The 18,149-nt window shown below is 38.7% G+C and overlaps 1 protein-coding gene across 4 annotated transcripts in view; it reads right to left on the bottom strand.

Moving 5' to 3' along the window:
* Positions 1–18,149, bottom strand: part of GRHL2 (grainyhead like transcription factor 2) — a 67,056-nt gene that overhangs the window by 37,576 nt on the left and 11,331 nt on the right. For 3 of the 4 annotated variants that reach the window (XM_066334289.1, XM_066334297.1, XM_066334306.1), the window contains exons 2-7: positions 13,641–13,830; positions 10,619–10,686; positions 8,675–9,059; positions 6,150–6,202; positions 2,891–3,047; positions 458–569 (exon numbers count right to left, since the gene is read on the bottom strand). In XM_066334289.1, coding sequence (XP_066190386.1) covers positions 458–569; positions 2,891–3,047; positions 6,150–6,202; positions 8,675–9,059; positions 10,619–10,686; positions 13,641–13,830 — 965 coding nt within the window. The remainder of the gene's footprint in view (positions 1–457; positions 570–2,890; positions 3,048–6,149; positions 6,203–8,674; positions 9,060–10,618; positions 10,687–13,640; positions 13,831–18,149) is intronic. The other variant, XM_066334315.1, reaches the window with a different exon arrangement.

The raw sequence follows: 18,149 nt of genomic DNA, 5'->3' as shown, positions 1-18,149 counted from the left end.
TCAGACTCTCGGGGTGTAGGAATCCTGCACACTCCTTTGCAGTCACCACTGTGATGACATCTGCACTCTCAGGCTGCAATTCCACATCAATTAGCTAACATAACTGTTGCTGGATGAAAGACTGGTTCATCCTTTGAAAAAATAAAGGGAACAGACACTTTGCTACAGCTGAGGAGGTGCAGGTCTTGATTCCCCAGCTGCAGAAGGTGGTACACAACTAAACACACATGCAAGGGGCAACTCTTCTGTGTAAATACTTGAGAACCATTCCTTCTGCATGGTCCCCTACCCACCGCCATCGACCCCATAGTCCTAGCAGGAATGAGCCATTGCTAAAAACTGTGGTACAAGCCATGAAGCCATTGTCAATATATTCCACCACATTCCTGTGCAAGGCCCCAGAGCTTTCAATATTTGAAATCTTCCTTGAAACATCTAGAGATTTTCTTACACTCACCAATGTCAAGGACTCTCTGTTTAGCCGTGTGCTGCCGGGAATGCCAGTACTTCCAATATTTCAGCTGTTCATCTCTGTTTTTATCCTCACTGAAAACAACCATGACCACACTCTATGAAAAACAACACCAGAGTCACATCAGTTAAAATAATTAATAGTCAGAAACACAAAAATAAAAATCTCCATATGCCTCTAGTTCTGATCCAGCCACCACCCTCTCCCAGTACTTTGTTTGTAGAAGACTGGGTTTTAATCAGTCCAATACTACAAGGTACTTAAATACTCAGGAAGGAAGAAACGTAGTTGTAAAATAATGCAAGGCCCAAGATTATGTCCTTGATAGTCTAAATCAAACTTTATCATATTCTTAGTTTTAAAGAGTCAATGGCTAAAGGCAAGACATTTTCAATTTAGTATACACAATTCAAATACCCTTTTTGGGAGCAGGAATCTTGCATATATGTGTTTAATGACAAATTCAGTGTAACTATTTACTGAATTTCAGGTTGAGGCTGAAGTTTTCAATTCACATTCTGAATTCACTTCGTTAAATTGTGATACAAAGGAAACAGATTGAATTTTTATGCAAAATTTTACACAAGCAACATAGGCTTTTTGAAAAAGCCCTGCTGTAAGCAAGCAGAACAACACAAAACAATGAAAGAATGTTCATGCCAATTAAAATTAAATGAAAATGAATCACAGAGAACAAAAACTTCACTTTTAAATACCCTGTTTTACTTTCACCCTGAAACACTAAGCACAGAAAAATCATTATTTTTAATGATTTTTAAGCACCTTCTTAGCTGCTTTATAAGCCAAGAAGGTGGATCAGAATTCATTCATCCTCTGTGTCCCCCCCACCCCGACAGCCACCACCATAACCCTTCATGTACTCTGTGACCTTCCACCTATAAAAGCTGAACACCACCACCACATCTTCCATGTCTCTCTGGCCTCTCCATGGGCATGAGGTAGTGCACACTGTGGAGGAGTCCTGGGTTATGCCTGTACATACTGGGGGGATATCATGTGTGTGTGGCTGGCCAGCTGATGCACTAACCAGAACAGGCCATGCAGCTTTCCCACCAAGGACAGCACTAATATTTTTTATGAACCACTTACAGGGAACTTGTAGAGGTTTAATACCTTCAAAACCTCTTGCCCCTCTGTTAACTTTGGATGCAATTTGCTATAAATTCAACAGTCACTTGAGTAGGGCCCAAGCAAACAGAACATGATCGTGAAAGTTGCACATGGTTTCACAATCTTTTGTCAATTACATCCTCCAGAAGGATGTAGTAGTCTCACCTCTCCTTTATAATTTCCACCCTTCTGCTGCCACAGCTTCAAAATTCATGTGGCAGTGCACTGAACCAGGCATATGAGGACTGGTTTTCAGTCAGACCACTGACCTCCAGAGTCCTGTTTCAGCTCTAGAAGTGCTAGAGCTGGAACTACAAAATGGGAAGGAATGGGTGGCAGGGAAAGAGACTGTACAGCAACACAGAAGTCTTACATCAGATCCAGTCAACAACCTCATGTCCTAAAGAAACCAGGATAAAAATTAACTGCTAATTGAAGTCTCCAGGTAATTGACTCTGTTTAGGAAGAGTCTCTCTAAACTTCATGTATGATAGAAACACATAGATTGTTGTCTGCTTCACTGCTCACATTGACTTTCATTGGTTCTTTTGACTAAGTCACAATATTTTGAGTGCTTCATGTATTTGGATGGAAACATTTTGCAGCCTCATACATATGCAGCCCTGCCAGCTCCAGGGTAAAATTTACAGGGCTCATTGTTCATTCCAAGGTTACTGGGTTAGGATTTGTTAACTCAAAAACATTACCGAGGAAATCGGGAGGCCCATTCACCAGGTAGATATTGCTGAATACATAAACTAAAGTTCTACACATAGAATCTAAGATGCAAATCATTCATTTTGTTACACTTCTGGGTGAATGCCAAGTGAAAGTTCACACTTATACAATGAAAATTATGTAAAATTTATTCCACAAAGGATGGATTCAACTATTCACATTTTCTCTGAAATGCACTGAAAAGCAGCTGATGAAGTGCACCAGTAAACGAAGATCAACTACATAGTTGATGTAGCAGATCCTGGACTTCTTTACTTTAATCATGGCAATAAGTTCACCAGTGTTAAGTGTAGTATCTGTGTAATCACCATTCTGCCAAACCATAAACTGAGGCTATCATTAAATCATAAGATCACACTCTGAAAAAAATGGACAGCAAAACATTTGTTACCACCCTCAATAAGGTGCTCCCCCAACTTTACATCGAGCATGAGAACAAGCACACGCTGTCCTTCCCCCAAGGAAAAAAATAAAATTAAAAGCCAATCAACCACAGCCATGTCTATCTGCAGAGCTCCATTCCCACCTAGGAAAGAAATGGGACTATACCCTGACTTTGCTGATGGGATGCCGGAAGCATTTGTTGTCACCCGTCTCGCTCAGGGTGATGGCGTAGAACTGTCCCTTGTTCAAGTAGGTCATGGGCCCTTCCCCTTGCTTTTGACGCAGCGACTTGGTGGCTTCGAGTGTATACTGAAAAGTGCTGCTGGAAACACAGGGAGAGTAACACACACAAAATTCATACCACCTTCTCTTTTATTATGTAATTATTGCAGTGTATCAGGCATAAGAAGCTAATAAAAAAATTCCAGGAAAATGTCACATGGCAATTTAAAATTGCAATTTTCTTTCTTCGACTTCATCAGATCCTGCAGTCAAGCGTAAAACTATCTGGACTGTAAGTTTCTTGGATCAAAGGCTAGGATACTTTCTGTGAAAGGAACCATTATGAATTATAAGACTGTGTACCCCACAATGAGAGTGTCAATTACCAAGAAAGGATTCAGTATGATTTGCAGGAAATAATCAACTCCACAGACATTTAAACTTGGCAGCGTTGCAGAAAGATAAATAAATAACTAACTTTTAAAAACAACAACCAGAATAAAACATGTTGCAAAAGATGGACACAGAGAATGAAAAGTCCAACTGCTACTGTCAGCACAATTCAAAGAAGGAATACAAAGAGACAATAAGTTCATTTGTTTAAAGACAACATGCAAATCAAGGGTTTTATAAGCTTTCTTTTAAAAATTAATCAGAGTGAATGAAGTGCCTACATTTAGTTTTATGTTCAAGCAAATAACCTCCTTTTAGAAAAATATCAGGGAAAAACAGTTAGCTCTTGTTTTGAAATTTTAGATCTTAAAAAGATGCTCCTTAACAGAAAAGCTTTCAACTTCAAAGCACTTCTCAAACCATGAAAAGTTGAGTCTCCATTAACTAGTGAACTGTTGGCTGAAAACAATTCTCACTGAGCCTCTTCAGCTACTACCTCCAATAATGAGCCTGAACAATAATCCAATAAAATTGATGCCTGCAGCTCCTCACACTCTCTTAAATGAAAATAATGTTGATTTTGAAAAAAAAAAAAAATCAAACAGCACAGAAACCTTAATGCAAAGAGTCTTCTTGAACTGGACATACAGTAGAAGCATTTTCACAAAGGTACTAATTCAGCAAAGTATTTAAGCAGTGCCAGAGCAGAACCAAGAGGAATATGTTGGTCCAAAACAACAGTGTATACTTGACTTTCTAATTCAAGCAAACACTCTGGATCATCATAGTACTGCCATAGCAATATAAAAATAAAGGGAAAATAAAAGATATTTTAACTATCCAATAGAAAAAACCCACAACAAAACATACAACTAATAATTATATTTAAAACCTCACTCAAAGAGAAGACAGAAAAAACCCAACAGATCCAGTCTTTCCATCCAAAAGGAGTTTCAGACAGCTTAGTATCACTTATTCAGTTTAACAGTAATCATTCAATCAAATGAAAGCAACTTTTAAGTGCTTCTTAGCTTATAAATTGAAATCCAGTCATATTTCTAGTCGCTTAAATGTTACAAATCAAAGCAAAACTAAGGTAATATGCAAACACTCACCTATACCTATCCAACCCACCAATGGCAGCACTGGTGCTTCCACACAAGGCAGCTGCTGCCACCATGAAGGCTCTTGCAAGCAGCAGGAAGGCAGCACAAAGGCACTGCCTCCCCTCCTCTGTGGCACGTGCTGCCACAGCCCCTGTCCTGTGTGAAAGGGGAACAGCAGTACTGGCAAGTGTGGACTGGAAGAGCCATACCACCAGTGCTGCAGAACTAGCACTGCTAGGGGCACAGCCTTGATTTAGCATCACATGAAGGGGCTGCAGGTTGCATGCTCAAAACCACTTCATGACACACATCAAAGCACACTGAGTGCCCTGGGAGATGTGCCTCAAACCACACACCAGGCAGAAGAACTAACAAGGATGTGTGCTGAGAAGGGCTTTAGAATGATCAAAGTCAGAAACAAACAATGCCTTAACAGAACTGTTTACAGTCTGCCATAGGCTGGTCTTCTGTTTTCTGGCATTTTGTATGTTTCAGTCAAAAAATGTAAATCCCAGACACATTGCACTTGGCCAGTTTTGGAGCCTCTGTGTAGTACCACTTGAGAGTCTTCTTGTTTCCAGTTGGCAAGCAAAGCATGCCCTATAGCAGGAGGATTACTCTCACTCTTAAAACTTATTGCAGTCACTCTTACAATGCTATTCCAAATCTCACCATGAGTCTCAGCTAAACCCCTGTGTAGTCACTAAGAGATTTTCTAGCAGTCTTCCAATTACTTTCATATTCACCACTTCTTTTTCAATCTGAAATTCTCATTTCTGAACCTTCCACTTCCAGGCAAACTAAATACATCTTTCCTGGGAGTTTTCTTACTGTGCATTCAGAGGTTTCATTCTAAATGTGACACAGGTCATAGAATGAAAGACTTAAATATTGAGAACTGTTAACAAAGCAATGCTTCACTATTCAATTTTACAAATGTTCAGTGTATAAGTGAGCAGCCTTTGCTAAATATCAGTTTCATATCTTCTGCCTATATAATGACTCACTGTAGTTAATGATTGTTTTAACATTCTTCAGAAAAAATATTAAGCTGTAAGGAACCTTCATCACACTTTCAGTCATTTGCCTGATCCACAAAAACTACACAGGCATGTTCCTGATTCTAAAGTGAGAGTAATCTCTCAGATGTAAACAGAACAATTCACAAGTATGAAATAAAGCATCAGTTTAAAAACGTTAGTGATTACTACTTGATAAAGGGACTCTGCAGTGTTTGCCTATGCTACATACACATTCCTCTGTGCTTAGGCAGAACAGTATTCTTTTCAAACTTTAATTTTTGAAGCTTTTTCTTGAAGCTTTTCAACTGTTCTGGACATTTGACTTGTGCATTCTGCCATCCTGAAAAGATTTTTCATGACCTGACTGTCAAAGCTATACTCTTTTACCTGGGAAACCACTCAACAGTTTTCATCTTGCATTCTTGGGCAGGGAGGAAGCTTCAGAGGAATTATGAGTTTAAAGGAATGCTGAGGGAAGGCAATAGATGAAGATATAAACTGTCCAGATCCGAGAGCTAACGTGAGCAAGAGAATAAGGGGACACTTATGCTTGGCAGCATCAAGGGAGCCCTGCAGGTAGCCCAGGGTGAAGAAAGGAAGGGTGGGAAGTAGACACAGTGGAAACTCCTCAATACATTCCTGCCTGATGCTAGTCAACATACTGCAAAGCTTATGCCATACCTTGTTTGTTCATAAATATATTCTTCTGCCCCCACTGACACACTCCGATACTTCTGAAAAATAAGACAAATTAAATATTGTTTGATAAAATCAAAATGCAAGTACCAACCAAAGTGTAACTATGTTTATTTAAAGACAACTCTGAAGAAACCATCAACCATTTAAAACTCAAAATACCTAAAAACTGGAGCAGATATTAATATGCTAGTCAAATTTTATATGAAGATTAGAGGTTGACATTGTAAAAAACACACATTTTACTTACCTAACCTCAAAGTATTTGTTTATAGTATAAAGAACTAACAAACTAAGCACAGCTAAACAAGAAAATGAAAGAGATGAGAACACTATATTTATAATTGTTAAAATCGTATCCAAAAAACATAGCAAGCAATTGACCAAAGTGTCCACCACCACAGGGATCTATAAAAACTCAGCACTCCTTCAGTATAACACAACTAAGTCACTCCATAAAAGTTTTGAAACCATTTCTAAATATGCATTTATAATGTGTTTGAAAATTGAGTATTAGAGCAAATCCAAACCCAGTCATTCTCATCAGTACTTAGGAAATACTTCGTAAGCACTTACAAAAACTAGTATGAAAAACTGCCTTCTTACTTCTAAACACTAACTTTGCCAAAGTTTCTTTTGGTATATTTTGACATTTTACCTTATGGTTTCCCCACACCTGCTCCATCCAGCTGTGCCTACACAAAAGTGGCTGGAGGAGTAGTCAGAGCACAGCCAGACAAAGCACATCCTCGGGTTTGGGCAGTTGAGCAAAACAAAGGCACAGGCTCAGTGCTGAGTGAGGCTGCAGCAGGATGGCAAAGCTCTTCCTGCTCTTCATGCCACATGCACGTCAACACTTGGGGCTAGAAGGCCACCAACAGTGGCACACCTCTCCCCTAACAACTGTGGCTGGGGACATAAAGTTAATTATCCAGTGTTCCTTGTAGAACTAATAGGGGAGGTGAAGATGGAGAGGAGTGAATGCACTTAGAAAACCACTCCACCCACTTCTGACAAGTGGATTTGAACTGATTCTTTCTCCACAGACTGCACAGAGATCCCAGATGACAAGTATTGCACCATGTTATTAATCAATCATTTTAAAAACATGAAACAATATATTACCATTGTAACAAAATTACTATAACACAGAATTTGGGATGCAAAGCCAACATATAGATGTAAAGTTCCCTTTTATCCAAATTTAGCAAGTTTGTATGTCTGACAGCTCTCTGACTGTTTGGAAACCTCTCAGCAATGTGCCCCAGAAAAAAACAGTGTAATGAAATCACTCTGCTACAGCACTCCAGGGAAAGCCATGACTATGGTACCAGAAGAGCCATTTACCAGTAACAAGTAAAAATAGTCAAAATAATATTATTTGCTAATGCAGAGCAGTGTCTCCAATCCAAGGTTTGATCCTACTGATTTTACAATAGGATGCTAGATTTCTTCATTATTTATTCATTTAGTTGACCTACACATGTTCTATATCTGAAAATGGATTTCACTTCCAGACATCTTGGACCTGTGTTGCTCATGGAGAAAATGTACTTTTCTATAATACATGTATAAAAACATAGTGAATTTCTCATATATTCAATCAGGACAGCTCAGCCTTAAAGTTGTTTGCCTTGTACTTTTGCTACATTTAAATTTTGGTAGGGTTTTTCCCCTCCTAACTCTATGGGAGTTTTGCCACCTAATATCACTAATTATTTGCAGAGGTACTGTCAGCTTTAAACTGTCTTAACATTTCTACAGTTCCAGCTTGTTTGCATTATTCTGCAGCAGGCAAAAGCAGCCAGAAGGTAATGACCATACTAAAACTGACTGTAAAATTACTTCGACTCAGCATAACTGTAAAAAAGTTAGAAGGAGCTCTCCTTGCCTTTTTTCTCCTCATTCCTGTATATATAAATGCAGTTGTTCCTTGCCTGTTGAATTCTCTGTTCCCCTCTATTAGTCTAATTCTGCTACTTTTTCTCACTGGCTTGTGTTGCAGAATAGAGCTTAGTGCAACAAACAGCTTCTGAATAAATTACTTGGGTTTATCCAGCAGCAGAAGCTGTTGCTACTCATTTGCATTTTCAAAAGAACATCTAGAATTTCCCTGTTACAAAGTGGCTATTTCTTACTGTTATGAATAGGTCTGAAGCAGATCTTGTTAATGGCAAATAAATCTTCTTTCAGAATAACAACTATCTTCTACTTGACACAATATCCTCAAAGACAAAAAAATCAATATTTATTATTCTCAGAATTTTCAATAAACATCTTTAAAATTGTCTTCTGAAATGTCTCATGATACTCCCCTCTAATCAGAGCACAGACTGATGGGAACACAGTAGGGAGTAGAAATTAATTTGTTGAAACAAGCATCACTGTTCTTCTAATGGCTCTTGTGGACAGTTCAAATCTCCTTATCTTGTTTACAAGCTCAAATATCCTTATCTTGTTTACAGCATTTTATTGGGTTCTTAGATGTTAATTTGAGGTGAAAAACTTACTTCTGATCCTCCATCTTTGAAGGTGTCGCTGTAGGTACTGTCAGGAGTACTGCGCTGATCATCTTTAAGATAATTTGTGTGGGGAGCAATGTTGGACACCTCGTATGGTTCAAAGATAACGCCTCGGTGCTCCTCATTTTCTCCTCTTGCATAGTGTGTTTGCGGGGTCATAAAAACAGGGGTGAATTCCTCTGCTTTAACCACAGTCACTGCAGACCCTGTGATGGGTGTTGAGCTCCCAGACACATTTGTGTTGTATTCCCTTTTGGATGACTCCAAAGGATCTTGGTTCAAGGAAAGGTTAACTGGCACTGTCTTCAGGACTTGCACACGATTTTCTCCCCCACTTAAGTTATTCTGAGCTTCCGTGGTATTAAGACAATTTCTGTGAGACAAAACCAAAAAATGTTATGAACTGTCTTGACAGAGGAAATCTTCCCCTTAAATAGCTTAATGGTCTTAGATGTTAGGGAAGAAGATTTTTCCAATTCTGATAAGCCACTGCCATAAGAAGCAATACATAAACAAATACTAGGCAAAAGAAATTGTAAGGCAAGCAGAGAGGTCCAGATATCTTTAACAAATGGGGAAAGATGGTACATTTGATTTGACTTGTTACAATAAATTCAGGGTATCCAGGGTGGTTCTTGCCTTAGCTTATAATTTGGATGCAAAATTAATCCAGCAGTGGAACAGGCTTCAGACACAAAATAAGAATAAAGAGTAAGGCAGGGCATGGATTACTCACAGTAGATATATTGCACATGAAATAGACAAAATATCAACAGCAAAAAAATCATACTCAAAATTCATGCTCTTTCAGGCTGCTGACATGCCATTACTGTTTGCTTAACTCTGGTACCAATGCTGTTTTAAAAGAGCAAGTCCAAGGAATTCCATTGTAGCAGAGTAGATCAGTAACTATAGTGGCTGCAAGGTAACTTCAGCAGCATTCCCACATCTACCCATAGTTGCTGTTGAAAGCAATCTGATTGCTGATAGTAGTTACACTGACATAAAATTGTTAACTCATAGAACTTTTAGTAGGTATAACATTGCTTTGTTTTCAACCCAGGAGAAATGCTCTGACACAAATTCCTCTCTCTTGGCTTTGCTCTGAAGGCCAGTTTTGTCAATCACATTCAATTTAGGAATTGAACATCAGGAATTTCTCTGGTGTTTGTAGAAGAAAACTGTCCAAAAAACATTTCATAGCCTATTTTGAAACAGTAAATTTATACTACTACCTAGTAGTAGTATAAACAGCTAGTGGAGACCATCTAAGGCTGTCACAAATTAGCTACATTGAAATAAACCTTGTGTAGCTCGTTTCTGTCATAATTTTATATGAAGATACCATCCAGTATGTAAAAACTTCATTGTTTCTACATAAATATACACTCTTTTCTGCGGGTCTTAATAGTAGGAAGCAGCTTCCTTTGGCTCAAGTCACTTTTAGCCCACAGAGAAAAGCTGAAATCCGAGAGAAGTGAGGAAAACATTCTAAGCAAGTGATTTTAAGAGTTACTTTATTTGCTGGGCAGATCCTAAGCTATGTTAAATAAGACTCTATAAATGACATTACTGAGGCCAAGCTACTCAACTTTTTGCCCTACAACAAGAAAACAAAGAAAAACAGCCAATTGCCAACTGTCAAGATAATCTGATTTTACTAATCGAAGCAGCAGAATACCACCACCAAACACAGAAACTCACAGCTACTTTCCAAATTGCATGCTTGAGAATACTCTCCATTTTGTCTAACCAAAAAAAAAAAAAAAAAAAAAAAAAGGGGGGGGGAAGTAAAATGTGCTTCCCAAAACAGCTTTCATTCTTTTAACTTTTGAAACAAAACATAAACCCCTCAGGCTCTCACAGTTCCTTCAGTTCACAACTGATCAACACTTCTAGTAGCTGGGTGTATGATTTTGAATAATACTGTACCTTTTATCTTGATCTTCTTGATTATCACTCACTTTGTTAAGAGACAACAGCCTTTTATCTCTGGGAACCTGAGAACAACACCAGGCATGGGGTCAGGTAAATGCAACTGTCAGGCATTTGCAGCTTCAGACTGCTCTACTGCAACAACTAGAAAAATGTAACTTATATCAGTGTGGTCTAATTCACAGATGCCAGGAGCTGTTTTTCTTTGGGACACTGATTATGAACAGAAAGAAAATTCCCAAAGGGAAAAAAATATAGGAATTGTTCTCTTTTCTAGTTCTTGGGCACACCAGTCAGGAGCAAAGTGCTCTTCTTCATGTCCTATCTTTTGAATACCAAGCTAGGCCAAGCTATCTCAAAATCAAAGCTCATTATTCCAAAAACACACACTTTTCACTGAATAAAACAAGATGAGAAGGAATATATGATGCTTTGATGAGCTTTGCACTGAGACCACTTTAGCTCAGACAAAAAAGGCTTTTCAATTAAACCATAAGCACCAGGTAAGTCCTCCTGTTAGAGAGAAGCCTGGAGAGCACAGGATTCATACCTAGACAAAGTTTGTGGATCTTTCCCTTTCCTAGTATGGGAACAGGTCAGGGCATGCTGGTATGTCATCAGAAACACTGACTTCTTCTTTGCTGATTGCATCAACAGCTATGAGAGGCAAAAACCCAGCCAAATCTGGCCTGTTGATGGACTCAGAATTGACACCAAGCAACTTAAAAGATCTGTATTCCCATATAGCAGTGTCCTGACACCAGCACAGATATGAAATCACCAAGGGCAAAGTTGCTGCCATGACCAGATTTTTCTTTTCTTGCTGAGCCATTAATTTGGGAACTAAAACTTCTGTCTTTTGCCCAAGAAGACATATCCACTGCATCACAGCAATTAACTCAGGATTAAAGAGCAAGAATAGACCTAAGAATAGGCTAAAGCCATGCTTTTTACTTTTAAATATTTTAAAGAAACATCAGAAAAATATCTGACTTCAGAGGAAAAACAGTATTTCAGTGCAGTCCAGCAGCCAATGATAACATCAACTATAACTGCAAGACGGCAGCACAATCACAGAGTTGTATCCAGAGCCATTCTTTCTTTTAGGGACATCCCCTTTCTCTCTTAAGCATCCTGCTGGTTTAAAAACTCCTCTTTCATTTCTTTTTTGAACCGGGATAAAAGGCACAGTTTACATATATTGATTCCCTTTTAAGACTATATATTTATCTCTGAATGAGGATCTATGTTTAGGTAAATACCACTACAAGAAAAAAGAAAAAAATTTTTAAATCAAACAATAAATTCAAATAATTCCTAGTGGCTAGAAAAAGTAATTCAAAAATACTATCCAGCATGTCAGAACAAATGAGCCAGATTACAAATAAGAACAAGTCAAGAGTCTGGTGCACTGGAAGTCCTCTACCTTCCACATTACAGCACAGAGTTTAAGTTTTTTGTTTGTGTTTGAGAGTATCAACAAGAGTTGTCATTTCTTCGCTATTTAAGACAAATATAGTTATGATTGAATGCTGGAAAATGCTGGAAATTGTTTTGAGATGTTAATCCCACCTTATTCCATCTGAACCCCAAGTCTTTTGCAACTGCCTGGAACAAGGAGCAGACATGTCTTTTAGAACATGGTTTTAAGAAGGAAAAGAACTATTTTCTGGGTTTACTACAAAAATACATCAGATTAATGAACTGATACATAAAAAGGTACTATTAAGACAGAAGCAAATACTCCAAATGCTATACAAATCCTGAATTTTATGAATCCATATTAATTTCACAGACTCTGGCACTGTGGTAACTACATCAAGCAGAGAAAAGGACATTTATTCTTTCTCACTGGGAACAGTTTTCTCTACTGACAACACACAAAAGCAAGGTGCATCTCTTGAAATATAATCAGCAAAGCAATTAAAACAATATTTAACCATAACATTGGTATATGGCATCTTCCCTACAACCTCTTCTCCTGAACACTCAATTAATGTCACAGATTAAAAAGATGAATCCGTAAATTAAAAGCATTTATACTAATAAACACTAAAAGCAAAGGGTTTTAATTCCCATTCCTATTACTTCTGCATAAATCACAAGGGGACCTGGCATTGCTGTGCTGGCTTTCACAGAAGACCATCTGTCCAAAGCACCCATAGCCGACTTCAGGGGTGTGGAGATTGTTCATTTCACTGTAACTATTTCATACTCTAGTGCTTGGGACACAACATCAATCCCGTTTGCAGAGTACCAAGGGATCAGCATGGGTTTCAGAATGACATTTTTGCATTACACAGAGATGCACTATGTAGGACTCTCCTCTGATTTCAGCAAAAACCTCAAACACAGCTTTACTTAGACACTACGAAATATATATTAAAAAAAAAAAAAAAAAAGAGGTTATCAAAATCATATGTAAAGCCCTGGTTTACAAACATGACAAACTGAAACTGTGTCAGTGCTTTTCCTGAAAATTGACTTAGATCTCTGACTGTGTGTCCAGCTCCATTTTTGTCCTCCAAATTTCCAGTGCAAGGGCTAGACCTCACTCTATGTTTGTATACAGCCTACTGCAATCATTATACAAACAAAAATAACATGGGAAATTGTCAGATGAGAGATACCTCAGTTAAAGAGCAAACTAAAACATGTGTGGAATGAACCAGAAAAGCAGACAAACGTACAGATGGACAAGTCCTCCCCTTTCACACTCTTTAAGGAATATTTCAAGTATCATCCAATGTTCTTGCAAAGGAAGAGGAAGAACACTATGCTTAAAAAGAAAACATGGTAGAAAGTTTAATATGGGAATTCTGATATATTTTTTTTCTCTCCAGAATTAAATACATCAAAACTTTCAGACAGGCTTCCTATAACGGAATGGGTGCATGATGGAAACATTAGAGAGAAAACAAGGTGCAATGACTTCTGTCTTTGAAAACTGGCTCTTTTGATGCCTCTTAGAGTGGTCCCTGCTAGTGCAGCAGGGAGGGATAATGACAGAATTACCTACTTTATAATAGTCATACAATAGGCCAAGAGCAGCAGCACTGTCCTCATCACCATTTATGCTCATCATAGCCTTGGTAGCTGCTGTTAGGGGATTCTCCAAATACGACTTCCAGGCTTCATCTTCACTGGTGTAGGCTCGTCTGGTGTTGAATGAAGTGTCATTTGGCACTAAGGCCACAAGTCGCTTGTTACTGCATAGACAGGAAGAATAAAATTGTGATCCAGAATGGATTACTTTATTCACAAGGCATGGTAAAGAACATCAAATAGCTCAATTAAAGTTACATGACTACATCAAGCAAGCATCTCTGTATTACACTTGGTGACATAAATATTTACCAGTATTAGCTATCTTCAGTATTTAAAAAAAAAATTAACACGTGCAGATCTTGTGATAATAACTCAAATGTATTTTTTACTAATATACAGATAGAGCTACAAAAATATTTTTAAAACTATGTGGAAAAAAAAAAAAGGGAAGCAACAATATAAGAACATCTTGCCCCATATTTTTGCTACACTTGAATAGGGGAAAAACTCCAACATTCAACTGACATAAGAAGACATGAATGAAAAACAAGAAAAAGCATCTAATACTAATCTAGGGTTCACCTAAACAGAACATAGTTCAGTATTTATTAAGCGAGTACACCTTAAAATTAAGCTATTCTCGGCTTTTAGAATGCAACTTCTCAGTTGTAACTTTTCAGTGAGTATTTTCAGAGAAGATTTCTGTAACGGGACATGAGCAATAGATCCAGTGGATGGAACAGAAGTAAACCTATTTGGTTTCAATTCACACTTTATCACTCAGTGCATCTAGTTAGAAACCCATGGTAACACACACAGGACCATTAGTGAGTGGCACTGGCAGCAAAGCAGTTTCCTCCAGCCTGAAAGAGGTACAAACTGACCAGTGCCCCTGTATACTGCATGAGAAGCTGCTGCACCACAGCTATGCCTGAAATTTCCAGTATAATGGAAACATAAATGAAGATAATAGCACTTGCTTTTGCAAGCTGTTCAATAAACGTATTGATAAAAGAACTAAAAAAAAAAAAAAAAAAAAAAAAAAAAAAAAAAAAAAAAAAAAAAACAACTGCAGGCCTATTACATAAGAGACTAGGCAAACAGATCAGGCATGAGAAATAGTGGAGTGAGGGGTGTTACAAGAGCACTGTTAAAAAATTGGCTCAAATTACAAGTACGACAATGAAACTTTTAACAGATTACACATTACAGAAAGCTGCAGAGATGGCAGAATAACTAAATATACCAAATTAACTGGTAAAACTAGTAGTTATTCCTGGTGACCTTAATAAAACACTTTGCCATCTTCCATATAAAAGCCAGTTTAGTCAGCCTCCTCTTTCTGCTCTGCTCTACCTGCACCAGTGCCAGCTCCACAGATCTAACCCAACCAACTGCTGCTGTTGCATGGAGAGTGGCATTTTAACTGTGCAAACAAGACTTTTATTTGTTTTCAGAAATAGGATTTGATAAAAGCACAACTGAACCCACACGGTAAATGCTCTTGGATGCCGGGAGCATGCCTTGCCTGGCCCCCAAGCCGCAGTGGCCGGCAGAAGGCTGGGACAGCGCCAGAACTCCGCTGTGGTGCAAGTCCAACCTGCAAAGTGCATGCGCCAGTGTTTAAGGAAGAGGAGGGGGATGGTGGAGATCACAATCTCTATGGTACAGAGCACTGTTTACAAGTTTCTTTATTTAATGAAAAACAAAATAATCCATCTGGTACACAGAGCACAATTTTATGAACTCTTGGGGGGAAGAGAGCATTTCATAGCTTCGTATCAGAAAATACAGACAACTACAGTACTGGTTCTATTTTCCTTTTAAAGTAACTGGATATTTCGAAACTTTTTTTTTTTTTAGGACCCCTCTGCCTGGCCTGCTGCAGAAGATTTTTGTCCTCTTGTTTTTACATAAATATTTGTTACTACAGGTTTGCTTTAGCAAGTGAAGCTGAACATAAATTAGGAGCCTAAGGAAATACAGAGAGAACTGCTATGTCTGCTTGCCTTTTCAATACCTTATTGTTAGAACTCAAATCAGATTTGCAATAGCCCTGCTGTTTGTGCCAGAGGTAGGTGAGGGCCTGTTTCCACTCTGGAGTAGTCAATTCTCCCTGGCTCAGAGGCAATTATTCCAAGCAAGGATTCTCCTTTCCTCAACAAAGCTCCCCTTCAGCTAAATCCAGGCTGTTTCACCGCATGGGCAGCTGCCCATTGCAATGCACAAAATCCCACTCACCCTTCTTCCTGTAGCAATCTTCCCTTAAAATCAATAATTGCTTTTTGTTACTTGCACCATTCACAGTTGTGTGACAGTCATAACTGATTTATGAGCACTATCGTCAGACAGCAAGATCCCTTTAAAAACACACCTTCTATGACTTTGGCTGTGCTTGTCTGTAAAAATGCTGGAGGGGAGGAGTCAATCTCTGTTGCTCTAACTTAGCTAAAATGATCTTAAAGTAAGCCCCAGAGTGCAGTCTCTCAGAGGTGCATGTCTGATTGTGCTGGTGAGAAGCCAAAGCAAAGGGGATAAACGCTCTAGAAACAGCAATTCGGTAAGTAAACAGTTGGAATGCTTGGAAAGGCACAGGTGCACAGACCTAGATCCTTCCCAACACCTCTCCAGAGCATGTTTTTACTAAAACTCACGTTTTCACATTTGAAAACAAAGTATCTGTCTCCTCTGCCTTGAGAGATGGTCTGCAGCATAATCAACTGACATACTCATTGTGTTTACTCTGCAAACAGACTGAAACAATAGCACGAAGAAAAATAAAAAACTTCCTCATCACCCCTATCCCTGTAATCAGCTCTGTGGGAGGTTAATGGTCAGAGCTAATTATCATGATTTAACATAGTCACTCATTTCAAAGATTATAGCCAAAGCAGTCAGCCAAAACAATTGGGCTCACTTAAAGAAAACCTCTCTATTAAATAAGGCCGTTTGGATGACAGGGGAGTGTTTCTCTGAAGAAATGAGACTTGTGCATGCACACACATTCCCTTTATTTTTTTGCACAACTACTGAACCTCCTGGATGATTTCAGCTAAATGTGACAGAAGGGTAGCAAAGTCCTCCATAAGCAGAGGAGAGAAATATATTGTATTTTAATATACTCTGAGAAAACCCAACATCCTAAGAGAGGCTCTACACAGATAAGGTCCTCGGTCTTGTCAATCATACTTCATGCCAGAGAAGCCCCAGCTGTTCCAGCTGTACAACGGATGACAGCTGGCAGATGCTGGAGAGGACAGTGACTGGTGCTACCTGGACCATGTGGAAGACAAAGGGTGACACAAGTAACAGCAATCCCACTGTAGAGCTGCTCTGATCGTCCCAGCTGAAAGAAAAGCCTATTTTGGAGCCTGCAATTAGCAGAACCATAGAGCTAAAATCTTATCAAAAGCTGCAAATCCATCAGTGACCACCGATGTATTTGCAAAGCATCCACCAAGAACCACACACCTAAGGACAAAAGATAGGCCAAGATTGCAAGACTCCCATTCAATCTGACCAGCAACACCAGCAAACACTCCCCTTAGCCTCAGTCACACCTAAAAATCTGCTAAAGAGCAGAGAACAAGAGCAACCCCTGCCCCTCACCGGGGCCGGCCCACCACCCCTCTATCTGGGAGTCAGGATGTGTGCTAACCAGAACACAACTGAGAGGGATGCGCTTGTACAAAACACACCCTCATTTTATGACGGAGAAAGAACTGAGGAATTCAGGATAGCTTGTATCTAAAAAGTAAATGTTTCCTTTCAAGGTACCACGTGAGCTCCTCGTGAATGCAAAATGTTTCCACTGTTTTATGTCAAATAGCATAAGTGTGCGAGAATGAAAGGTATTTTCTGGGCAATGGTCTAGGCTAGGAGATAGACTGCTCTGACACGGGAGCATTTATGTCAAGACTAATCTTCAGATGGCCTTTATTTTGCAAAATGGTTTTTTTTTTTAGTCTCACTGCTTAGTAGAGATTTTCCTGTTCATACCATCCAAAGTGATTTGTGTGTTTTCATAAAATATACATAAATTTTCCAGATTAACAGCAGTTAAGGTGATTTCTTTGAACTTTTTTACAATTAAGATTATGGAATTCTATAAAACCTATACAAGCGTAGTGTATAAATATAAAGATATCCAAACTTTGTTTCATTTCAGTTACTGCAGTACAACAACGTAAATTGGAGAGGTACATTGTACTTAACATCAATAAATCAGCTAAATGGAAAGGGCCAGCCTTTCAAGCTCTTCCTAGGATTAAAGATAATGAACATATAACAGCCAGCCCTTGGGGCTATAAAATCCTACTACAGGCAAATTCTCACAAGCTGATGCATTTTGCAAATTAGCTTACAAGAAATCAGAATTGCCCATTAACACACTCATAAACAGTGGTAAAAGGCATGGTGATCAGAGCTTCCTTTAATTGAGAAACAAGATGTCTTGCCTGTCAGTCTCTCAAAAACAATT

This window comes from Sylvia atricapilla, chromosome 1, assembly GCF_009819655.1.
Source record: "Sylvia atricapilla isolate bSylAtr1 chromosome 1, bSylAtr1.pri, whole genome shotgun sequence".
Lineage (NCBI taxonomy): Eukaryota > Metazoa > Chordata > Aves > Passeriformes > Sylviidae > Sylvia > Sylvia atricapilla.
Note: the sequence above shows the minus strand (reverse complement) of the source record. Positions and strands in the feature narration are given on the sequence as shown.